The sequence below is a fragment of the Pezoporus occidentalis genome, unplaced genomic scaffold, assembly GCF_034315485.1.
Source record: "Pezoporus occidentalis ecotype Australia unplaced genomic scaffold, CSIRO_AGI_Poc_V1 ctg113, whole genome shotgun sequence".
NCBI classification, from domain to species: domain Eukaryota; kingdom Metazoa; phylum Chordata; class Aves; order Psittaciformes; family Psittacidae; genus Pezoporus; species Pezoporus occidentalis.
This window is the reverse complement of record NW_026912918.1, coordinates 2526850-2537295: the sequence shown is the minus strand read 5'-3', so window position 1 is coordinate 2537295 and position 10446 is coordinate 2526850. Positions and strand designations below refer to the sequence as shown.

At 61.6% G+C, this 10446-nt stretch overlaps 1 protein-coding gene and 1 long non-coding RNA gene across 2 annotated transcripts; one reads left to right on the top strand and one right to left on the bottom strand.

Annotated features, from left to right (window-relative positions):
* Nucleotides 1-900: 900 nt before the first annotated feature.
* On the bottom strand, nt 901-10075 carry TFAP4 (transcription factor AP-4). The gene is made up of 7 exons (XM_062635514.1): nt 9867-10075; nt 5840-6005; nt 5253-5351; nt 4512-4682; nt 4112-4249; nt 2376-2534; nt 901-2258 (listed from the first exon to the last, which is right to left on the bottom strand). The coding sequence occupies exons 1-7, from the start codon at nt 9953-9955 to the stop codon at nt 2064-2066; spliced, it is 1017 nt and encodes a 338-aa protein (XP_062491498.1). The 5' UTR covers nt 9956-10075; the 3' UTR covers nt 901-2063.
* On the top strand, nt 3375-5500 carry LOC134172429 (uncharacterized). Its single transcript, XR_009967914.1, has 3 exons — nt 3375-3491; nt 4348-4618; nt 5313-5500. It is a non-coding gene; the product is annotated as an uncharacterized LOC134172429 (long non-coding RNA).
* Nucleotides 10076-10446: the final 371 nt, after the last annotated feature.

Sequence of the window (10446 nt, the reverse complement as noted above, 5' to 3'; positions counted from 1 at the left end):
GCACCGCACTGAGAGCATGGCATGGGGATGGTGGGAGCCAGAGGTGCAGGATCTACAGCTCCTGCCACCCTCACTTGTAGGGGACAGCCATTCAGCACTGTCCCCAAAGCCTGCCTGTAGCAGGCCATCACTGGAGGAGCCACTTTTGGGGGGCCATGACTCAGCTTGTTTCTGGGAAAGGGACAAATTGGGGGAAAACATGAGCCCCCTCCCCACACCAAGCCCAGCTCTCCTTGCAAATGTGGGAGCAAGGGGGGAGCCCGTGGTCCCGAGCTGGAGGTGTCAGGGAGGGGACAATGGTGAGGGAGCAGGCAGGAGCTGGTCCTCAGCTGGGCACCACTGAGCACCATGATGTGGATGGGGAGTGGGAGAAGACTCAGAGCCAGGGGAAATGTCAAGAGGTGGGTGCCACCCCCAAAAAAAAAGCCTTGTTGAGAGATAGGTGCCCCCACTTCGACAGAGCCATGAGGCAGGGCAACAGCCCCATGGAAAGCCATGCGGAGATGAGTGCCCCCCCAGCTATGGGGACACCCCCATCCTGGAACACCACAGGTGCCATCTGCAGGGCAGAGGATACAAAACCTCACCCCAGCCTTACAGCCTTGCTAAAACCAGCCCCAGACCCCCCTCATCGCAGCAGCAAGCTGAGCCCCAGTGTGCTCGCAGCATGTGCGGGCAGCGCTGGCAGGGCTGAGCTTTAAATATAGCCCAGTCACTCAGCAGGAAACCTTGCTGGGGCCAGCATCCTCCTGCCCGCTCCCTGCCTGCTATTCCCACTGCAGGCAGTGCTCCCTGTCCTCCCCACCAGCCCCAGGGCCCCCAAGAGGGACCAGGGTCCCACAAGGCCCAGAGCTGACGCCATCCCCATCACCCCCACAAATGTTAATGTCGGGACTGAGCTTCTAAAAAACCAAGTACAAACTTTATTTTGTTTCTTTACAAAGGCACGAGCCTCTTTTTTTTTTTTCCACTTTCTTAACAAAATAGAATAGCTTCTCAATCAACACAAAGACCTGAAAATCGTAAAAAAAAAATACAAAATAAAACAAAAAAAAAACAAAAAAAAAAAAAAGCAAAAAAAAAAAGGGAAAGGAACTGAGAAACAGCTGCGGCGGGGGGGAACCTACGAAATACCACCCAGGCTCTACACACAACTGGCCTAAAACCCTACAGCCGGGTGGGGGGGGGGCGGTGGGGGGGACACACAGAATGGGGACCCCCCCACCCGCCACAACAGACCCAAGCGACACAATCATGAAGGAGAAAAGCTCTTTGGAGCTGACAGACCCCACAAACCAGATTAAGTGCTTAAAGGAGAGATGGGTGCAAGGTGGGGGGATGGAGACAGGGATGGGAGTGTGGAATCAGCCCCCGAACCACCATCCCTGTGCCAAAGAGGTGAGCACTGGAAACACTGCGGGGTGGCATGTGCTGTCCCTCCCGCCTGTGCTCCGATGGCATAATCCCAGGATTTATTTTGGTCTCCCAAGGGGTTTTCCCTGCCCCGCACAGTGTGGGAGCCGTGGTGGGGCTGGTTGTACCCCAAAGCCAGATCCCTGTCCCACCTTTGCTGCTGTGTCACTTGGCATCTCCCTGCTGCTTAAAAACGAACATTTAATTAAAAAAAGAAAAAAAGAAAACAAACCACAAAAGAGAAGGAAAAACCAAATTAAGATCCCAACCAAAGGCCCCATCCCAAGGGAAAACCATCGGGAACACGACGACTTGGCAGGATTTCCCATTGGTCAGCAGGGGGGGGTTGATAACATGGGGTGGGGAGCTGTGACACCCCCCCCCCCATCCCTAATGTCCCCCCACCACCATCCCACTGCACCCCGAGCCCCCCGCGTCCCCTGTGGCCACCCTTGAGTGCCCACCCCCCCCCGAGCCTCCCCCCCCGGGAGCTGCAGGGTGACTTCACCTGCCTCTAGCGCTCTGCTTTACAGTATTGGGAAGAGGTCATAAAAGAGACCCAAATCGCGTTGTATTTTTTAAAAATCTCAGCATATTCTCTGACGTTCCCCCCCGCCCCGGTCCCCAGCCCGGCTGCTGGCCGGGGGGTGTCAGGGCAGCTCCCCGTCCCCCGAGGGCTCTTCTTTGCTCTGGTCCATGGAGTCACTGTCGTTGCCCTCGGTGTCAGAGGCGGTGTCGGAGGCGGAGGGCTCGTGGCAGGCGCGTGCCGGCGTCACGATGACAGCACGTCTCTGCTCCTCTTCCTGCAGCTGCTTCTCCTGCGTCCCCTCGATGTGCTGGATCGCCTGCCGAGGGCAACCACTCCCCGTCAGGACATTGTGTACCCTCTTCTGATGCACCCAGCAGGGTGAGGGACCCCCCCAAGGCACTCCTGCCACTGTCCTCCCCGGTGCCCCCCTTACCTGAACGATGGTGTCAAGGTTTTGCCGGGATGTGGAGACTGTGTTGATGACCGAGGACGGGCCCATGGTGACCACGGTGACGTGATGGGAGGGAGGCGGCGCTGGAACGATCACAGTGGGGTGGTGGGTGGGCGCTGGGGGAGCATGTGATGGCAGGAGCTGGGGAGAGAAGATAAAAACCCCTTAAGTCAGAACAGACCAGGGCATGGTGGTGATGGGGAGAGCATCACACTTGTTTGTGGAAACCAAACTCCTTTGAGAGCCCACAAAAACTGAAGCAGCAGCTCAGCTGCTCCAGTTCACCCATCCCGGCCAAATGCGAGAGGATGCCAGCTGAAAGCTGCATCACCTTAGCTTTGGCAGAGCGGAACATAAAAAACTCCCTGTATCCCAAAGGGGGAAAGATTTGGACTTTTAAGCCAAGGAGAGGCAAGTGCCAGCCCTCCCATCGTCCTGACCTGCACAGCTGGGAACCCGCCGCACCCCTCCGAGCTCCTCATTAGAAGAGCAGATGGGAAGATCCGCCCTAGCAAGAGGCTAAGGAGAGTTCACCTAAAAATAGGCTGAACTTCCCCAGGAGGCGGCCGGCAGGGATCCTGCAGGGACACAGCTCCAGAGAAGCCAAGGGAGGGAGGAAGCCGGTTTTTCTCCCTCCCTTTGAAGCTCCTCAGACCAGCATCCCCTCGGCTGAGCTCCAGGGTGGCTGCAAGCAAAGACAGGTGCCAGCAGTGAGCAAGGACGGGTGCCGGCACCGCGCTCACCCTGCGCTCGCCTCCTCACTGCACCAGGCTGGCCAAAGGCTCCCCCCACCGTTAGCAAATCCAACTGTGCCAAGGCAAAAAGCAGACAGCTCCATCCCTGTTGTCCTGCCACATCTGCCAAGCACCACTGCCTGCCAGCTTGACTGCTCCCCCTTCCTAGCCTGGTGGGTGGCAAGGAGTGGTTTGGGGGTCCCCAGAATTCAGCAGGAGTCACCCAGCAAGAGGTGAACCGCCAGAGATGGGGCTGGCCTCCCCACCACTGCAAACCACCTGCCCCAGCACAGGGACCATTACCTGCATCAACCACTGCCAGCATCACCCCCAGATGGGATGGATGTCACTTTATCACCTGAGGGTGAGGAAATGTGCCTGCTGGGAGCTGGGGCAGGACCACACCTCACTCAAGTGGGAGCTGCTCTCCACTCATGCCTAGTGGGGAGAGCCTAGCAGGGAGGGACATGCTGCTGGAGGGGCAAATGAGGGGTGGCCGCATCCAGCACCTACCAGCACAGCTTTGGAAAGCTGTGGGCTTGCTAACACCAAGCTGAATGAATCCCTGCCTACCAGAAAGCAACCTTCCCAAACAAAGCCATCCGTGCTGGGCAACAGAGCTGCTTGGAAGCTGCTGCACCATGGTCCAAGCCATGATCCCCCGCACCACCATGGGGTACCCAATAAGCGCAGTTCCCCCACCACCACCAAAAACACTGGCCCCATAAGCGCAGCTCCCCTGGATGCTGGAGTGGGCTGTGCAGTGACCTCTTCCCAATTCTCCAAGGGAGAAAGCTTTGCTGGGACCTCACTGTCCATCCCCGCCTAGCCCACAGAAGGTGCCAAGCACATCACCAAACTGCCCGACTGCCTGTATTTCATTTCCCATGCACCCAGCTGCACCATTCAGGTGGTGGGAGGTTATCAGGGTGTCCCCATGGGTGGACTACATCCAGGGTGGGCTGGGACAGCATCTACACTCACCTGGGTTCGGATCTGCTGCTCGCGCTCTAGCTTCTCCTGGTGCAGCAACCTCACCTGCTCCTGCTGCTGCTGGAGCTGCACTTGCTGAGCGATCACCTTCAGCTTCTCGGGGTACATGTGGGCCTCCAGGGAGCGAACCTGCCAGCCAAGAGAGACCTGACATTGGTGGGGAGCCCAGCCTGCTGCTGGCACAGCACCCCCTGATCCCCAGCCATGGACTGTCCCCCTCCATGCAGTGGCCACAGCAGAGCCAGGGAGCCCACAGCCAAGCACAGCACAGAGGTGGCTAGAGCAGATGACCTGGTACACTCCAGCCGCACCAGCATTTCCAAGGAGCTCCAGCAGGGCCAAAGGATGCTAAAGGATGGGTCCAGCTGGATCTGGCCCCGCATGGCCTCACCTGCTCCTCCAGCATCATGCGGACTGAGCGCTCCTTGTCCAGCTGCTGCCGAAGCTCGATCATCTCCCGCCGCAGATCCTCAGCCTTCTCGTCCTCCCAGATGTCTGGTGAGCCAATCCCCTCGTCCTTGTCCTCTGCCCGTCGTCGTTTCGGGGAGGAGCCACTGAACTCCTGCAGTAGGGGACATGGCGTCAAGGGACAGGGACCAGCTCTGATGTCTCCCCACCATCCAGACCATGTCTGATGTTCTCCCCACCATCCAGACCATGGCATCCAGACCATGGTGCCACCCTCTTGACCAACCCCTAGCACAGCTCCCTGCAAGGAAGGGTCTCCCCAGGGATGTGGGACCTACACCTGGGGATAGATAGCTCCTGTGCCCTGAGAACACCCACCCTCCTGGTCCTCAGTCCCCAACCTCATGCAAACCCACTTCTCAAAGGGTAACACCCATGATAGTTCAACTGCGCTGCCCCAGAACTGAAGGAGCCACCAGGCCGTACCAAGATACCCCAGATGGAAAATGGGACCCCAGCCCCTCTTCCCCTGCCAAGCAAAGGCCAGGCTGAACAGCACTCCAATGCCCTGCCGGAAGGGTGCAAAACATCTCTATTCCCTGGCTTATCAGGGCAGAGGGTCTTGCCCTGACACCAAGGAACAGTGACAATGTCCCCTCCCTGGCCAACCGGGACTGTCCCATCCCTTCCCACCCCATCCCTGGGGCACATAAGCAGGCGTTACCTGGATGAACCGCTTGAGCTGGGTGTTCTGCTGCAGTAGCCGAGTCTTCTCCTGCTCCAGGGAGAAGATGTACTCAGCCGTTTGCTGGAGGATGGCCGCCTGCAGAAGAGCCGGGAGGGGAACACTGAGACAGGAGAGACCACGGCATCTCCCCAAGCCCTGCTCCAGCCAAGCTCCCTCCCTGCCTGGGACACAGCAGCACTGCTCCTTGCCTGGCCCCAGCATCTCCGTCCAGGTTCTGCTTCACCCCTGGGATTTCCATCATGGTGAACCTCCAGTTCACTCATCTCAGGAACACATATGGCAGCCAAGCGCCAGCTCCTCAACCCACTTGCCTGCACAGCGTGGCCACCTTGTTGCCAAGGCACCTGCCACCTTGCTCACAGGGTGCTGTCACATACACCCAGCCCACTCTGAGACACCAGGGCTGCAACGCACACCCGCTCTCATGAGGAAACCTCTTCCCAAGAGACCTCCATCACTGAATTAACATAAGCAAATACTCCAATTACTCTTACAGCCCTGTCCTGCCCAACAAGGAACTCTGAAAACCTTCACGTGCAGAACAGTGCCTGCATGCTGCTCACCTTGCTGAGCTTCTCCCCATCCGTGTGCGGGATGAGGGTTTTCAGAGACTGGAAGCCAGCATTGATGCTCTGCATCCGCCGTCTCTCGTTGCTGTTGGCAATTTCCCTGCGTATCCGCCGCTCCTGGTCCCGCTGGGTCTCCGGAGTCAATGGGATGTTAGCCAAACTAGGAGAGAGGCACCAGGTAAGGGAGAAGGGGACTGCACCCCTGCTACCACGTTGCCCCCAGCTGCCGCCCTCACTTTGCAATGATGATGCCAACCCCCCACAGGCAGCAAACATGGAGGGGATGATGGCTGTAACGCTGGCCAGCACAAAAGCGGGTGGGTGAGTTTCTCTAGCACCGTACCTGAAGCTCTGGGGGATGCACTGACTGAACAGCCCCACTGCAGACCCCCCAGCTCTGCTGAGCTCAGACTGCGGCTGCCCAGCACCAGCACCAGGGCTGGGCATGGCAGGGACCCCTGGGCAGGCGAGGGAGGCTGCGGGTCGGCCGGCTCTGTCCCCACGGGGCCGCCCAGCGTGTGTGGCCCCAGGAAGGCGGCTCCCTCCCTCCCACCCTGCTGATGGCTTCCAGATGACAGCTCCCAGCAGAGAAGCCCCCGTCCCACCCCAAGCCGCAGCTCCTGCCTGCTTCCTGCCGCTGCCTCCTCGCCCCCCACGCCCTCGACCCGCAGATGGGCCAGGAAATGCCTCCCAGAGCTGGCAACACCACCAGCAGCAAGTGGGGACAGCAGCAGGGAGGGATATAGGTGGCCAAGGCCAACACCCATGGGTCAGGGTCATCAACCCCCCAAGCAAAGCCCGCTGTTGCGGGGGTTCTGGCTTCTTCACCCACACCCCGCTTCCCCAGGAGCCCAGGGAGCACGGCAAGTGAATGCAGGCAAGGGTTTTGGATCAATGGGATGGTGAGCCTGCCAGGTAGTGGCCAGCATCAGCAATTAATAAGCGTGGTGCAGGACAATAGCTGGCCATGACATCAAACCAATACAACCAGCAGCCCTGGCCACACCACCAGTCATTTCACGTCCCCACTGCCAGGAGTGGCCCTCCCCAGGGTGCATACAAGCACCCAGCTCCCACCAGGCAGGCCGCCGGTGCCAAGGATGCTGCAAGGCATCAAAGACTAAACACAACGGCCAGGCTGAGGCGCAAGGCAAGATAAGACGGCTCCAGCCTCCTGCCCAGGTGTCCAGGAGCTCCAGGAGAGGGAGATGGGACCATCCTACCCAGCGCCTTGCCAGTGCCAGGCTGGAAAGCAAAGCCTGGCATCCTGCCCTCCCTGCGGTCCCAGCAAGGCCATGGAAGAACCATGCAGATCTGGGAGCATGAAGTGGCAAACCCAAGCTACTTAGGCTTAGCAGCAAGCCACTTGCTGCACTGCTGGGTGCCCAAGCAGCGTCCAGAGGGTCCCAGGCCACCCATCGCCTGTTGTGACCAGGGAATGCACTGCAACTCCTCCAAGATGCTGGCATGGGGAAAGATGCCAGATGGGATGGGAAAGATTCCCAGAGGGATGGGAAAGGATACCCATTTAGTTTAGGGGGGATGAGGAAAGAGCACAGTGCATCCCAGAGGGATGGGTAAAGATCCAAGCTCAGTCCATGGGGCCAGGAACATGTTTGTCCCCAGCCACTGAGGCAGCATCCCAGTGCAGGCTGGCACTGGGTGCTGACTTCCCCCTGCACTAGTTCTCTCCTGTGCAGTTCCCAGTGGGTGTCCTAGGTATTGCAGAGCTCAAATGGGTGCCTGGGGGTCTGCACTACTCACAGAGAACAGCCATCCAACCACACAGACCAAGAGCTGCCTGCAGTGGGATGGTGGCACAAGGCTCCCCTCCAGCAGTGGCCAGCACCCCTCCCTGCTCCTGCTGAAAACCAGCCCCAAACTTGTCCCCAGAACACTCCAAAACCCGGCAGGTCTCAGGGACACAATCCTTTCATACAGGCAGGGTCTGCTCCCCATCTCCCTGCAGCAATGCCTGGTGGGGCCAGAGAGGTGGCCAGAGTGCGGCTCTGGGATGTTGAAGTGCCAGCTGCAGCCATGCACGGGGAATGGGACGGAGAGGCCCAGGACTGGGCAGCACGGAAGCGGTTTCTTAAATACCGGGGAAGGAGGAAGAGCCTGCTTCCTTGCCGGCAGACCTCCCGCAACCTGACCCAGCTGCTTTTCCTAGGAAGAGACCCGAGAAGTGACAGTGAAGTATGGAAAGGGGGAAAACCCCCATGGATTCAGAAGCTCCTTGGCAACCAGTACTGCCAGGGATGGGGCAAGACAGAGGCAGGGTGAGCAAGTGGCACCCACTGGAGCCCTGGCACAGGAAAGAAACCCCAGGGTGTCCTTAGCCTAGATCTGGTGCTGCAGGTTTGGGTCAGTCGAGCAGAATTTGGTCCTTCCAACCCTTGTGGTCCATCAGCCCCTGGCACAGCACAGCAGGAAAGTCACACTCACCCAGACCTCCATGGTAACAAACCCACAAGGCTGCTGGGTCTCACTGATGCCATGCCGCTTCTGCCTGGCAAAAACGCTGGGTCCAATACTGGCCCCATTCTGCCCACAACCAGCACTGCAGCTTGCACTGGTGTGCAGGGAAGACATGGCTGTGCAGGCAGCATGTCCCCAAGCTTGCAGGCAGGGTGCCACAAGCTCCCTGAGGTCACAGGCAGGGTGCCCCCAAGCTTGCAAGCAGAGTATCCCAAGCCTGAATGCAAAGTATCCATAAGCTTATAGGCAGAATGTCCCTAAGCTCACAGGATTGGCATCCCCAAGCTCACTAAGCTCACAGGCAGGCTGCCAGAGGTTGCAGGCAAGGTGTACCCGAGCTCACAGGCAGGGTGTCTCCCAGCACCCTGAGCTTGCAGGCAGGGCATCCCCCACTGCCTGGAGCTCATAGGGAGGGCAGCGGAGAACTCAGGGTGGTGGAAAGGCAGTGAGGCTCCCCTAGAGCTCTGCCCCATACCAGGGGCAGGTGTGGGGCCATGCAGCTCCCCACCTTTGGGCATAATGTCCAAATTTCCCTGCCCCATGCACTCGCCCTCCCACGGAGGCCACCGGCTCACGCTGGGCCACAGCCACCCGCAGTGACCAACATGGGGGATGCCGGAGAAGCCACCCCGCAGCTGCAGCCCCCGGGTGCCCTCAAGAGCGGGCACCCCCTGAGCACCACCGGGATGCAGCCCCTGGCCCCAGGTGAGCCCGTGGGGCAGCAGTGAGCTCGGGCAGGCCCGCCCCCTGGGGAGGGTGCGTGTGGGCTCGGGCTGGCGGGGCTGGGCCTCAAGGGGCCGCGGCTGCCCCACACGTGTAGCGGGGCCTGGCTGCTGAGAGCTGCACTACAGCGGCTCCACGGGCGCGGGCCGCCCCACACACGCGGCCGGGCCCCACGGCGAGGCAGGCCCGGGGCGGGGGGTATCCTGAGCCGCTGCCACGGCCCCGGACCGCCGCGGACCGTCCCGCATGGCCCAGCGGGGCCTGCACCGCCCCCCACGCGTGGCGGGGCCCGCCCGCCGCCGCCTCCCCACCAGGCCCCGCCGGCCCGGGGCGGCCCCGCGGCTCCAGCCCCATGCCCGGCCGGGGTGCAAGGGTTCGGGGGCTGCCCCGATCCGCCGGGGCTTCCCCGCCTCGTCCGCGGGCTTTGTGCCGCCGCCTCCCCGCACTACATGTCCCGGCAGCCCCGACCGCGACCCGCCTCCTCCGGGAGGGCTGCAGAGTCACGGCCAGGCCCGGCAGTAAACACACCCCCCCGCACACCGCGCCGGACCCCCCCGCACCCCGTTAACCCCACACACACCTCCAGACCCCCCAACCCCACGGGGCAGCGGGGCCGAGCGGGCTGCGCCTCCCGCCACCATCCCGCCACGCGTGGCCGCCCGGCCCCATGTGCGCGGCGGGACCACGTGCGGGCGGTGGGACTGCGGCGGCCGCGCTGTGCTGCCCCCCCCCACCCCCGATCACCCCCAAACCCGACACCCGCATGCGGTCTGGGGGCACCGAGCCCCGCGCCGAGCCCCCCGCGCCCCCCGGCCCCCACCTGCAGAGCCCGCCGATGACCTCCTTCTCAGATTTCCTGAAGTGCTGCAGCGACGGCACCTTCTGGGCCGGCACCATGAAGTACTCCATGCCGGAGCGGCGCGGGGGCGGCCAGGCCCGGCTCCGGCTCCGGCGGCCTCTGCCTGCGGCTCAAGGCGGGAAACAGCTGGTGCGAGCGCGGCGGCTCCCGCCCGCCGCCGCCGCCTCCCCCCGCCCGCCCGCCCCCGGCGGCGCCGCCTCCGCCTCCGCCAGCCACCGGCCCATGTAAACAAAGGACGGCGCGGGGAGCGCGGGGCGCGGGAGCGACCCCGGCACCACCTCATGGCGGGGCTCGGCAACGGGGGTCCTGCCCGGCCCGTCCCGCCCGGTCCGACCTGCGCGTCCCCAGACCGTACACCCCGTCCCGTCCTGCGCAGCTCCGTCCTACTCCGACCTGTCCCCATCGAATCCCATCCTACCCCATCCCATTCCGATGTGTCCCCATCCCATCCCATCCGATCCCATTCTGACCTGTCCCCATCCCCATCCCCTCCTATCCCATTCCATCCCAACCTGTCCCTGTCCCATCCTGACCCGTCCCC